This window comes from Zingiber officinale, chromosome 5A (assembly GCF_018446385.1).
Source record: "Zingiber officinale cultivar Zhangliang chromosome 5A, Zo_v1.1, whole genome shotgun sequence".
Taxonomy (NCBI): Eukaryota; Viridiplantae; Streptophyta; class Magnoliopsida; order Zingiberales; family Zingiberaceae; genus Zingiber; species Zingiber officinale.
In genome coordinates this window covers 9,392,660-9,405,691 of record NC_055994.1, presented here as the reverse complement: position 1 = coordinate 9,405,691, position 13,032 = coordinate 9,392,660, and the positions used below count along the sequence as shown (strand labels likewise).

Genomic DNA, 13,032 nt, shown 5'->3' with positions numbered 1-13,032 from the left:
TAGTCCGGAGTGTTTTGTCGTTTCGACGCTTCTTTATTGTGTAGACGGAGGCTGACAGCATCAAAAGCTGTGCTTTGCCGACTCCTTTCGCCTGCCTGCCTTGCTGCTTCCTTCGGGCGTCGGAAAGGAAGCCTTCCCCGTCTCTTCCATATCCACCCACTCCCTTCTTCCTGCTCTGTTCTGTCTTGACTTAACGGAGGATGAAGAGATCCAACCAAAGCGGCAAGGCTATGGTGAGGGAAGACCAAGGCATCGCGTGGGAGCTCCGCCCCGGCGGAATGCTAGTCCAGAAGCGGACCGACGCTGCTGGCGGCCCCTCCGGTCCCTTCATCAAGATCAAGGTCACTCATGGCTCCTACCAGCACGACCTCTCCATCCTCGCCCAGTCTACCTTCGGTAAGTTAAAAAAAAAAACCTCATAAAGTTGCGATTTTTATGTCAATAAATGCGTGGTTGCTGCTGCTGATGGTGGTCGATTTGAAGGGGAATTGAAGAGGGTTCTCGCGCAGGAGACCGGGCTCGCGCCTTCTGAACAGAGGCTTCTCTTCCGGGGGAAGGAGAAGGACGATGGCGAGTGCTTGCACATGGCGGGGATCAAAGACATGTCCAAGGTGGTCCTTTTGGAGGACCCCGCGAGCAAGGAGCAAAAGCTGGAGCGGATGAGGCGGGATCAGGGGATGCTAAGGGCATGCGAGGCGGTTGCGGCGGTGAGAGCCGAGGTGGACAAGCTCGCCGTCAAGGTCGGTGGCTCCCCTATCATTACCTGTTTGCCAGTTGTCTGCGAGTTTATTGAATTAATGTGCAGGTTTCGAATTTGGAGGCTTCTGTTCATGTCGGAGCCAAAGCTGCAGACAAGGAATTTTCTCTTTTGACGGAGTTGCTTATGGTGCAATTACTGAAACTGGACAGCATTGAGGCTCAAGGAGAAGCTAAAGTGCAGCGGAGGTTTGAGGTACTTCATTGATTAATTAATTTACTCCCTCTGTTTGTTCATTGCATCTGCTCTAGTTCCACTCCAGCATCATGTTGGGTCGATCAGTGCATATTTGTTTTATTTATGTTACTTTACAACTTATTGTTATTTTCCATGAAATTTTAGTCGAAGTTCCTATCTCTATTTGAGTTTCTGTTAGATGTGTTAAAATTAGTTCCTGATAGAATCTGAGTGCTAACACTTAATCTAACCCGAAAGTATTCAGTTTTAGTCATTGTGGTAATGAACTACTGATTACAGATAGGTTCTATTTCCCATGGATATGTCATTTTTTGTCTCATCTTTCAATAATCAATATCTTATATTTACTAATTTGTTTAACTTTGGATCTTAGATGTCGCCTTGCTTATTTCCATTACTGGCCAACTACTTGACATTTTGAAGTTGGTCTGGTTTTGCTTCCAATAACTTTGGAGTTTGTCATTGTCTAAGTTTTACTCTGTCAATTTGCCACGGGTATTTCAAGCTAGAGATAAAATCTGCTCGCATATGATCATTTTCAAGTTTTGAACAGCTACCTCAAGAACTTTTGCACATTTAAAAGATGGCAGAAGGACAGTTCAGTCAATTTTTGGATTATTAGATCTTTAAACTTTAACAAGAGGTTTAGAGGTGATTGGATGGTCAACAGGAGGACAATAGGGAATTGTGAGAATTGGTTTGTGATTTATCCCTTTGAACCTTTGTCTCATACATCATCAACTGACATGTTGCTGCAGCTGAAGAGTTACAATGCTGATAGTGCTGATGCTTAGAAGTTAGATCAAAGCTATACAAGTGAAAACCTAGAGAACTCGTAGATCTCCATTGTTGCACGCAAACTATCTGACATGAATACATACTACCCTTTGTCCTTTAATTTGCATAATAAAATAGTGATATTTTTTTCTTCGTAAACAATATTTCATATATCCCACCCTTATAAGGTGCTCATTGCTCTCAAAATGTCTGATTTTGATCATTAATCAGTTTTACGATGCAATTCAAGCAATTAATTATTTGGAGATCTAGAAACTTTGATGAAAGGTAAGGATGAAGTTAAGTATATTTAATTATTTTTTACGCAGTCTGGATCTTTCATACGTCCTTTACAGATATGATGTTTTTTAGAGTGGCCTCTAGTAGTTGAGATATAAGGCCTAATGACTTGGATTAAACAACTCATATATTTGCTTCTTTGTTTAGTTTCTTTTAGGATTTCTCATGTTCACCTTGATATTATTGAGTATTAACAAACTTAATTGTACTTTATCATGCACAATTAGTAGAATTCCTGGTGATCATGACAGAAATATAGTTGTAATGACACATGAGAATCCTAGTTAGGAATTACAAAACCTATTAAATAAATGAACATATTCCACATCATGATGAAGGATAATAGATCCATAATTTTTTCGCTAATGTTTCTTTTTCCATTTCAAAATTCACTGTGATCAGGTTCGCCGCGTACAAAACCTAGTGGATACACTCGACTTGCTTAAAGCAAGAAACACGAATCCCTTCAGCAATAGCAGGACAGCAGTCTCAGTTACAACCCAATGGGAGTCGTTCGAATCTGGGTTCGGCAGCCTGAGTGCTCCTCGTCCAAAGACATCTACTGCATTTAGCAACGACTGGGAACTCTTTGATTAGCTTATGTATTTATGCATGACCAGACCAAATTACTGCCATATCTTGTTTCTTGATGTTTGCCTTGTAGTATTCCATCCTTGACATTATACGAAATGCAGAAGTTTCTTGCACATATGCACAAAGTTCTTGTGCACAATTGTCTTCGTATATTGATCAGTAAGGATTCTTTGATCAATAAGGTTCCTCCGCATGCATGAACATATCATCTCAGCTTCTATATTTGATCAATAAGCAATATTAAAGTGTTGTTAGCTTGATTGATGAAGACGCCATGCCTTGTTTGTTTAATTTGGAGTGGGAGTAAAAGATAGTCTCCCATCCTACAATTTGCTTGGAGTGGGAGGAAAAGATGAACTGCTACGTCCATAATTCAGGTGATTCGTTACTCTATCTTATAGGCAGAAAATCAAAGTCTTAACAAATTACGAAAATCTCTTTCTTAAGCAAAGAAACTGGAAAAAAAAAGAATAAATTTTGTCGATTGAGTTGTAAATGAAGCATGCAGCAGAGAGATCAAGGGGAGACGTCGAGCCTCGGTTCAAAGCAGAAGCAGCAGTTGGATAGGGACCTGATTTCCAATTGCCCAGTGTAGGCGCACGGGCATGGGCAGTGGCTCGACCATTTCCACACCTTCTGCTTCATGTCGAAGGTCAGCAGCGCCTGGCACACTGAGGAGTGCATGAAGAGGAAGTCGCCGGCACCGCAGCAGGTGAAATTTTTGCTGTCTAACATCATGTACACGGAGAAGGGCATTTGAGCCACCTCCCGCCATGTCTTATCCTCGAGTTCCAAAATCACCACTCCCTTGCACGGCCAGTCTATCCTGCCGACCATGACCAATTTGTTCGACAGGTTGATCAATCCAGCACAGACAAGATCGAATGGCGCAGGAATCGATTCCTGAATCAGAGATTCAATGGTAGAGGGCGGCTTGGCGAGATCGAACGCCACTAAGTGGGGGCGTTGCACCGGCCTGGCAAGATCGAACGCCACTGAGTAGTAGAGCACGCCGTCGCATATGACGGCCTGCTGGCTGCCTTTCCAGAGGCCGAGGTCTTGGGAGAAGGGAGTGGCCCACGATCTCGTCGTCGATTGGTAGATGTGGACGGATAAGTGCCATTGCCAGGAATTCCCTGGCAGCCGGGTGCGGAGGCACTTGGCGACGACCACGGTGTAGCCGCGCGTGCGGCTGTCGAACGACAAGGCGAGGGCGATGAAGTAAGGGTCAGAGCCGCCGGGGACTTGAGGAAGCAGCTTCCAGTCTCTCTTGATGGGATTGCCGACAAATAAGCGGTTCCCGTCATTGGAGTTCATTAAGCAGACCAAGCCGCAGGAGGAGGCCGTGTGACGCATGCTCTTTTCTGAGCGGGCGGAGACGAAGCTGTACCACCGGAGGAGGCAAGGGTCGTACACGCGGCCGGAGAAGGTGCAGCCGTTAAAGCAGGGCCTGAAGAATAACGGCTTATGTGGCGCCATCATCGGCCACGACAACGGGGGGCAATAGTGAACCACCTCGTACCACCGTTTGCACACGATGCCTAATTTGATGATGTTGGCGATGGGCAACAAGGAGAACACCTTCTGCAGGAGTTCATTAGGTAGAATGGCGTCACACGACAACAATGTTCCCTTGTCTTCTTCTTCTTCTTCCTCTTCCTCCACGCCGTCACTATCTTTAGGCATCTCTGCAACCTCGTAGTGGATGAGATGATGAAGAAGATGAGATCGTACCGTGAAAAAAGAAACCGCTGAATCAAGAACAGGAAAAAAAAAACCCTCAAATTTATTTAAAGAAAAAAAAAACCTAATAGTTGCGATCTTTTATAACTAAGGCGTTCCTACTTTAAGAAATTTTAGATGAATTATTACTTTATTTAGATCGATTTATAAGGTTAGGACATCATCCTCTTTTTATAAAATTTAATAAATTAAAAATTAATATATAATTAATATAAGAAAACAGAAAAAAACAATATAAGATATTTTTTAATACCTTAATTATTTTTTCCTTTTATTATATAGAAATAAAATTTAAAAATTGAAACGTAGAAATTATATTAGAAAGCCATTAGTTTCTTTCTAAAAAATTAATATATATAAGGAAAGACATTGACATTATAAATATAATGATCGAAACAAATAAACTAACAATTAATTCATTAAAAAGAAGATGCCTATGCCTCACAATTCCTTCATCTTTTCACAAGATCGAATTGTTCTCTTCGGTTCAGAAAATAAAAATTGACTAAGTCATCAAATTTTTTAAATTTGTTAAAACTTTTATAAAAGCTATTTTATTTTTTTTAAAACAAATGATTAGTCATATTTATTAAAATAATTAAGATTTTATAAGAAAAAGATTTTTATTTTATAAAGAATAAGTCACATTATTAGACTATGAAAAGATTAAGATAAAATATAATAGATAAACTTTTTCTTAGACTTTTCTTTTTTCTAGATAAGAATTAGTAGAATTCCTTAAGTGAGCATGGTAACTTTGTTCGTCTTCGTGCTGTATTAATTGAAATTAAATTTTATGTTCTTTTCATTTGAATATACATAGAAAAGGCTTGCAACTTTATTTGTTTATTTATTTACATTTTCTTCTATTTTCTTCGGTACAAACAAATTATTATTTTCTTTCTAATAAGTAATTGATATTTGACGTGATTATTCCTGATTTTTATTTAGAAAATAAATCTCTAATTAACTTAAAAATATCTAATTTAAAAATAAAAATAAGCCCAAAAGCTATGGTAACGAAAAAACAAGATCTCTTAAGCAAAATATCCATATTTCATGTCAAAAGGATTGGTTGAGGTTTTACTTTTCATTTTCCCCTAAGTAATTGAGTTTTACTATTATTTTTGTCATTTCTATAACTTGTCAACAAATGTGGAATCTAATACCAGCCCTAGGGCACATCCAAGTAAGTAACCATGTGACTGATTTATAGCATAGAGCAAGGATTGAATAGTGACAAATCTTTTGAAAAATACCCTCCCATATGGGAGTCTGTTCGATATTTGATTACTCTCTCCAAGTGACATGGAACAATTGTGGGAGGAGACGAATTCACATTTTTAACGGGTGGAATCTTATATCAATCCTTTAATCTTTGATCAAACTTTTAACATTACCTTACTTGTTTTGAATAATAACTGCACTTGTACTAGTTTCAGAGTGAAATATGTCATAGCATAGGGGAAATTCCTTCATCAAGCATCTCATGAAATAATACCAAACATTTTTAGAATCAAGAAAAACACAAATCAAGGTGCTATAGATTATAACATTACCTTTAACTTCAGGCCAATCAACTTTTTCTTCTCAAAGAAATCAAAGGTATTTCCAATCATCCTGTGCCTATACATTCCATTGACAAAAGTAGTTAATAACTATATTGACAGGTATCCTTTCCTTCTCCAATGGAGTGATCTCAAAGCTCTCTATTTAATAGATATCTAAAAAGAGATCTATAATTTTTTTTATTTATAGTTGAAGTGATTCTAATGATTTATGCACTTCAACAAATATGTTTTAGCTAAGAGGTTTTTAAATTAGGGAATTTAAGCATGTTCATGCTAAGAGAGGTGACACGAAATGAATTTTTAATATTTATAGTTTTCAAAAAGGATCATCACTAGTAACTTAAAAGGTTTTGGAATCGAATTTAACTACATTGAAAATTTGATTTTGAGTAATCTTGATGAAATGCCCTTTAATAACTTTTGGTCATAACTCATTAACAGCTGAAAAAATATTTAGAATATAGGAATTTTAATATGGTTAGACTCAGGGAGAGGATAATTCGGATTTGAAGTGATTCTAATGAGTTTATGGACATCTTTGAATTTTTTTTAAACTCAAGTTTTTAAATTAGGGAATTAAGCATGTTCTGGCTAGAGAGTAACAAGAAGAGAATGTTTAATGTTTAAACTGATTCTAATAAATTTAGGCACATCAATTTTTAACCAAAATTTAATAGTGCCTAAAAATGAAATTGAAAGAATTTTAACATAGTTAGATTTAGGAAAGTATAAGAGGGAGGATGACGTTGATGACTATGTTTCAAACTTATCAATGTTGGAATTGTTTCTAGATCTCATTCATAACATAAAATGTTTTGAAATTAAGAAATGTGAGCATTTTTAACTTTGGAGAGTACCAAAAGGAGAATATTAATTTCATATTTAAAGTGATGCTAATGAATTAATCTAGACCCATTAATAACTTTTGACTAGTGGTGTATCAATATCTAAGAACTCTGGGGCAAAAAGTTCTTAAAAACTTTGATTGGGGTCAAAAGCATCTTTACAAAATAAAATAAAATAAGTACAAATTGATGTGGTAAAAGGCAACCAAAGGAAAATCATTTACATAGTTAAATAAGAATTCTTCTTAAAGAAGTAGGATAAAAGAGTCATACATGACCATAATAGAGAAATTTCTCCATTACTAAAACTAAAATTAAAACTAAAACAACAGTTGTATGGGTGGAAATAAAATAAAATTAAACAAGGAAATAAACTAAAAGGATATAATAGATCTATGATAAATTTCTTCAGTTACTAGTGTGACTCCTTTTTTCCAAGGTAGCTTGTTCATCTGGTTTAAACACCGAGCTTGAAGTTCATAAACAGTTTGAAATTAGTATTGATTTTTCATGATATGGTAAAGATGGATGCTAAAATTCGTTAATCTATCTTATATGGACAGATGAACAAAGTCTTGGCAGATAATGAAAATAAACTAAAAAATAATTTTTTTGTCGAGTTGTAAATGAAGCATGCAGTAGAGAAATCAAGAGGAGACGTCGAGCCTCGGTTCGAAGCAGAAGCTGCAGTAGCATAGGGACCTGAACTTAGTGTAGGGGCGCTGGCGCGGGCACAGACACAGCTGGCTTGACCATTTCCACACCTTCTGCCTCATATCGAAGGTCAGTACCACCGGCCCTTTGAAGTGCATGAAGAGGAAGTGGCCGCTGCCACAAAAGGTGAAATATAGGCCATCTATCGTCTTGTACATGGAGTTCGGCATTTGAGCCACCTTCCGCCATGTCTTATCCTCGAGTTCCAAAATCACCACTCCCTTGCGCGGCCGGTCTATCCTACTGACCATGACCAATTTGTTCGACATGTTGATCAATTCAACACGGCCAATTTTTTCGAATGGTGCAGGAATCGATTCTTGAATCAGAGACTCAATGGTAGAGGGCATCTTAGCGAGATCGAACACCACTAACTGGGGGCGTCGCACCGGGTACGGGCGGATGAAGTAGTAGAGCAGGCCGTCGCATATGACAGCATCGTTGTTGCCCATCAAGAGGTCCAGGTCTTGGTCGATGGGAGTGGCCCATGATTTCGTCGTCGATTGGTAGATGTGGACGGATAAGCGTTGTTGGAAGGACACCCCTGGCAGATGGTTGTACGTGGAGGTGCACTTGAGGACGACCACGGTGTAGGCGCGTGTGCGACGGTCAAATGACAAGGCGAGCGCGATGGAGTTGGGGGAAGAGTCGCCGGGGACTTGAGGAAGCAGCTTCCAGTCTCTCTTGATGGGATTGCCGACTAATATTAAGCAGTTCTCGTCACCGTTATTGGAGTTCATTAAGCAGACCAAGCCGCAAGAGGAGGATGAGTACCAGATGCCCCTTTCTAAGCGGGGGAAGTCGAAGTTGCACCACCGGAGGAGAGAAGGGTCGTACACGATGCCCGAGAAGGCACAGTCGTTAAAGCAGGATCTGAAGAACAATGGCTTCTGTGGCGCCATCATCGCCCAAGACAACGGGGGGAAGGAGTGAACCACCTCGTACCACCGTTTGCACACGATGCTCAATTTGATGATGTTGGCGATGGGCAACAAGGAGAGTATCTTCTGCAGGAGTTCGTCCGGTAGAATGACTTCCCCCGACAGCAATGCTCCTTTATCTTCTTCTTCCTCCTCTTCCTCGCCGTCACTATCTCTAGGCATCGTCCTGATCTCTACAACCTCGTGGTGGATGGGATGATGAAGAAAAAAAAACCGCTGAATCAAGAACAGGAAAAAAAACCCTCAAATTTACGTAAAGAAAAAAAGAAACCTAATAGTTGCGACCTTTATCTATGAATCTCTTGTTTTCCCGCGTTCCTACTTTAAGAAATTTTAGATGAATTATTACTATATTTAGATTAATATAAAAGGGTAGGACATGATCCTCCTTTTATAAAATTTAATAAGTAAAAAAGTTAATATATAATTAATATAGAAAAACAGAAAAGTTCAGATATTTTTTAATACCTTAATTTTGTTTCCTTTTATTCTATAGAAATAAAATTTAAAAATTCAAACATAGAAATTATATTAGAGAGCCATTAATTTCTTTCTAAAAAATTAATATAAATAAGGAAAGATATTGACATCAAAAAGATAATGATCGAAAAAATAAACTAACAATTAATTCATTAAAAAGAAATGCCTACGCTTCACAATTACTTCATCTTTTCACAAAATCAAATTGTTCTCTTTGGTTCAGAAAAAAAAAAATTGACTAAGTCATCATATTTTTTAATTTGTTAAAACTTTTATGAAAGGTATTTTATTTTATTTTTTGAACAAATCAGTCATATTTTATTAAAATAATTAGGATTTTATAAGATTTTTTTTTTACTTTATAAAGAATAAGTCACATTATTAGACTATGAAAAGATCACGGTAAAATATAATAGATAAACTTTTTATTAATATAATTTGCACTTTTCTTTTTTCTAGATAAGAATTTGTAGAATTCCTCTACGTGATCATGGTAATTTTGTTCGTCCTTTGTGCTGTGTTAAGAATGAAATTAAATTTTATGTTCTTCTTTTCTTCTGAACATACATAGAAAAGACTTGCAACTTTATTTGATTATTTATTTACATTTTCTTCTATTTTCTTCGGTACAAACAAATTATTATTTTCTTTCTAAATAAGTAATTGATATTTGATGTGATTATGCCTGCTTTTTATTTAGAAAATAAATCTCCAATTAAATTAAAAATATCTAATTAAAAATTAAAAAATCAAAATAAGCCCAAAAGTGATGGTTAAAAAAAAAAATCTCTTAAGCAAAATATCCATATTTCATGGTGTGGAATCGGATACCAGCTTAGGGCGTAGCAAGTTAGTAACTATGTGATAGATTTAAAGCACGGAGTAAGGATTGAATTCAGACAAAATCTGTGAAAATTACCCTCCTACATAGGAGTATGTTCAGTACTTAATTCAGTCTATCAGAATGACATGGAACAATTGTGGGAGGAGATGAATTTCACATTTTTTTTATCGTGGAATCTGATACCAATTCTTTAATCTTAGATCAAACTTTTAACATTACCTTACAGCTTAGAATAGTAATTGCAATGTTAGTGTTAGTATACTAGTTTAAGAGTGAAATATATCATAGGATCAGGGGAAATTCTTTCCTTAAGCATCTCATGAAGTAATACTGTAGTCCCCTTAGGATGGTATAATGACTGAGATATAGGGTATTGTCATATTAGATCATGGAGTCGAAACTCGGAATGTTTGAGCATGTCTTCTTCCATAACTTGGCCACTATACTAATAACTAGTAGTCATCTGAGATTTACTTCCTTGTGTTCGCCTAAGGACGGATTGATAGAGACACTAGAGGAGTGAATCATCTTTTATCACATCATGAAATAATACCATACATTATTAGAATCAAGAAAAGCACAAATCAAGGTGTTATAGATAATAACATTAGCTTTAACTTCCAATCGACTTTTTCTTCTCAAAGAAATCAAGGGCATTTCGAATCCTCCCATGCCTATACATTCTATTGACAAAAGTAGTCACTTAACCACAGTGACAAGTATCTTTTCCTTCTTCAATGGAGTGATCTCTCAATGCCCTTTATTTAATAGATCTCTTAAAAAAAGACCTTCTATAATTTTTCTATTAATAGTTGAGGTGATTCCAATGATTCATGCACTTCAATAAATATGTTTTAACTAAAAGGTTTTTAAATTAAGGAATTTAAGCATGTTCATGATAAGAGAGGTGACACAAAATGAATATTTAATGTTTAAACTTATTCTAATCAATTTAGGCTCATAACTTTTGATCCGAATTTATTGGTGACTAAAATAATATCAAATGAATTTTAAGATAGGTAGATTTAAGAGAGTATTAGAGGGAGGATGAGTGCTAATGACTATGTAATATAAACTTATTGATGACGAAATTATTTCTAACTTTCATGTATAACTTAAAATATTTTGAAATTAAAATGAGTATTTTTAAATTTAGGAGAGTATCAAAAAGAGAATATTTCATAGTTAAAGTGATTTTTAATGAATCTAGATTCATTAATAACTTTTGACTAGTATCCCATCAATATCTAAGAACTCTTGGAAAACAACTTAAAAATTTTCATTGGGCTGAAAAGCATCTTTACAAAATTCAATAATTGCAAATTGATGTGATAAAGGGCAACCAAGAATCATTTAAATAGTTAAATAAGAAATTTTCATAAAGAACTAGGATAATAGATAAATTTATCCATTACTAAAACTAAAATTAAAAGTAAGTAAAACAACACAAGGAACGAAAACTAAAAGGTATAACTAGATCTGGCGGAAATTTCTCTATTACTAATTTCATCTTACTAGTCCAGTTTTTGTTCATCCAACTAAAACAACACAAGATCTGACCTCGCTTTCTGGTCAAAGATTAAGCAGAGATGGAAGTCAAAATGGACACTCAACATCAGACTCCTTCGCTTCAGTTTGACCCAACACCACAGACTCGCTCTCCCCACGCCTCCTACTCGATCTACCCCGACACCAAGGATTCGGGTCTCCTGATGCCTTTGGCTTAGCCTACCCTAACACTAAGGACTCGGCTCACCCAATTCCTTAGGTTCAATTGGTTGGATTCAAAAGAATTCATATTATCTACAATTATATGATATTATCCATTTTGAATTTAAGTTCTCATAATTTTATTTTTTGACTCTATCCAAAATATCTAATACCAATGAAAATATCTTCTTCTTTTAAATCTATAATCTTTATCATATGTTTTTAACATGGGCACATCTTTTTTTTTAAAAAAAAAAATCCATCAATTGTTCTCTTCCCTTAGGAACATAAAAATTATCAAATTGTTCTCTTCCCTTAGATGATGTGAGTTTTATAAATGTTGAAGTTGTTATACGAAGCTCACAAACAAACTTAACCTCTGTGATCTCCTATATTAGAATGGGTTATCGTGAGAAAATCAAGATGATTGCAACAATTATGATTGGGAGATGATAATGAACGATAATGATGAAGTTGATGATGTACGAAAATGATGAGAATGCATGAGAATTTGATTAAAATACAAGAATAGATGAAGATAAAGAATTAATGATAGAGGTGGAACAAAATGGTGAAAGTTAACGATCATAGATTCATAGTAATTTGTGAACGATGCTATAAAAGAAAGGAGTGATGATGATGAGAAGAAAATCACAATAAAGTAGTGAATAATAATAGTTGATGGAAGTATCATAGGATCAGATGAGCTAGAATTGTATATCGAAAGAGAAATCCAATTTTGATACCATTTGATGCATTAGGAAAATATGATCCACGCCTAGACATAATTTATCAATTCTCATATAGTGAAAAGGAGATTAACTCAAAAACTTGTTCATGATCTTAGATTCTTGGTGAGACTAAAAGAATTTATATATCTCTACAATTGTATTATATCTACTTTGGGTTTAATCTCTCGTGATGTTATTTGTGCACTTTATCCAAAAAGTCTCATACCAATGGAAATCATTTTCTTATAAGCCCATGATCTTTCTTATGTATCCTTGCAACTCTAACAATCTCCCTGTTAAACGAAGGACTACAAGGCTCTCCTTCATATGGAAAGCCTATCCGTTTGATGTTCAATCCTTGATCTACCAATTCTTCTTGTCCCTCTGCCCAATTGACATATTAGGTCTTCTTATCCCTCGGTCCACCCGACCTACTAGAACTTCCTTTCCCCTTGATCCAACTGAATTACTAGATCTTCTTTGCCTAGTTGCAACTAGAGCTTCTCTGCTGGCTATCCACTAGGACTTTGTTGAGGTTGCAAGGTTGCAAATAAAGTCTCACATTGAAAACATATGAAAAAGATCATGGTCTTATAAAGGAAAGATATATTCATTGGTATAAGACCTTTTGGGTAAAGCCAAAAAATAAAATCATAAGGTCTTTAAGATCAAAGTGAACAATATCATTGTTGGACCGTTAGTGGCCAGCAAGAGGGGGTGAATTACCCTGAAAAATGCATAAATTAAAAAGCATAGGCAAAAGAATTTACTAGGCTTACAATCAGAGGATTGCTAATCTTAAACAAATGAAATTTACTCAAGTCTCC

General features: G+C 36.1%; 3 protein-coding genes across 3 annotated transcripts; 1 reads left to right on the top strand and 2 right to left on the bottom strand.

Moving 5' to 3' along the window:
* On the top strand, positions 1–2,743 carry LOC121979923 (BAG family molecular chaperone regulator 4-like). Its single transcript, XM_042531899.1, has 4 exons — positions 1–396; positions 484–740; positions 806–952; positions 2,435–2,743. Exons 1-4 carry the CDS (start codon positions 201–203, stop codon positions 2,627–2,629), a joined length of 795 nt encoding a protein of 264 aa, XP_042387833.1. The 5' UTR covers positions 1–200; the 3' UTR covers positions 2,630–2,743.
* A 399-nt stretch (positions 2,744–3,142) lies between these two features.
* LOC121979402 (F-box/kelch-repeat protein At3g61590-like) lies at positions 3,143–4,312 on the bottom strand. The gene has a single exon (XM_042531393.1). It carries the CDS (start codon positions 4,310–4,312, stop codon positions 3,143–3,145), a length of 1,170 nt encoding a protein of 389 aa, XP_042387327.1.
* Positions 4,313–7,432: 3,120 nt separating this feature from the next.
* LOC121979401 (F-box/kelch-repeat protein At3g61590-like) lies at positions 7,433–8,602 on the bottom strand. Its single transcript, XM_042531392.1, has one exon. The coding sequence runs from the start codon at positions 8,600–8,602 to the stop codon at positions 7,433–7,435; it is 1,170 nt and encodes a 389-aa protein (XP_042387326.1).
* Between the last annotated feature and the right edge of the window lie 4,430 nt (positions 8,603–13,032).

Coding starts and splice junctions, on each gene's coding strand:
- LOC121979402 (XM_042531393.1), bottom strand. CDS start 4,312: ATGCCTAAAGATAGTGACGGCGTGGAGGAAGAGGAAGAAGAAGAAGAA.
- LOC121979401 (XM_042531392.1), bottom strand. CDS start 8,602: ATGCCTAGAGATAGTGACGGCGAGGAAGAGGAGGAAGAAGAAGATAAA.
- LOC121979923 (XM_042531899.1), top strand. CDS start 201: ATGAAGAGATCCAACCAAAGCGGCAAGGCTATGGTGAGGGAAGACCAA. Junction 397..483: donor CCTCGCCCAGTCTACCTTCG/GTAAGTTAAAAA, acceptor GTCGATTTGAAG/GGGAATTGAAGAGGGTTCTC. Junction 953..2,434: donor AAGTGCAGCGGAGGTTTGAG/GTACTTCATTGA, acceptor CACTGTGATCAG/GTTCGCCGCGTACAAAACCT.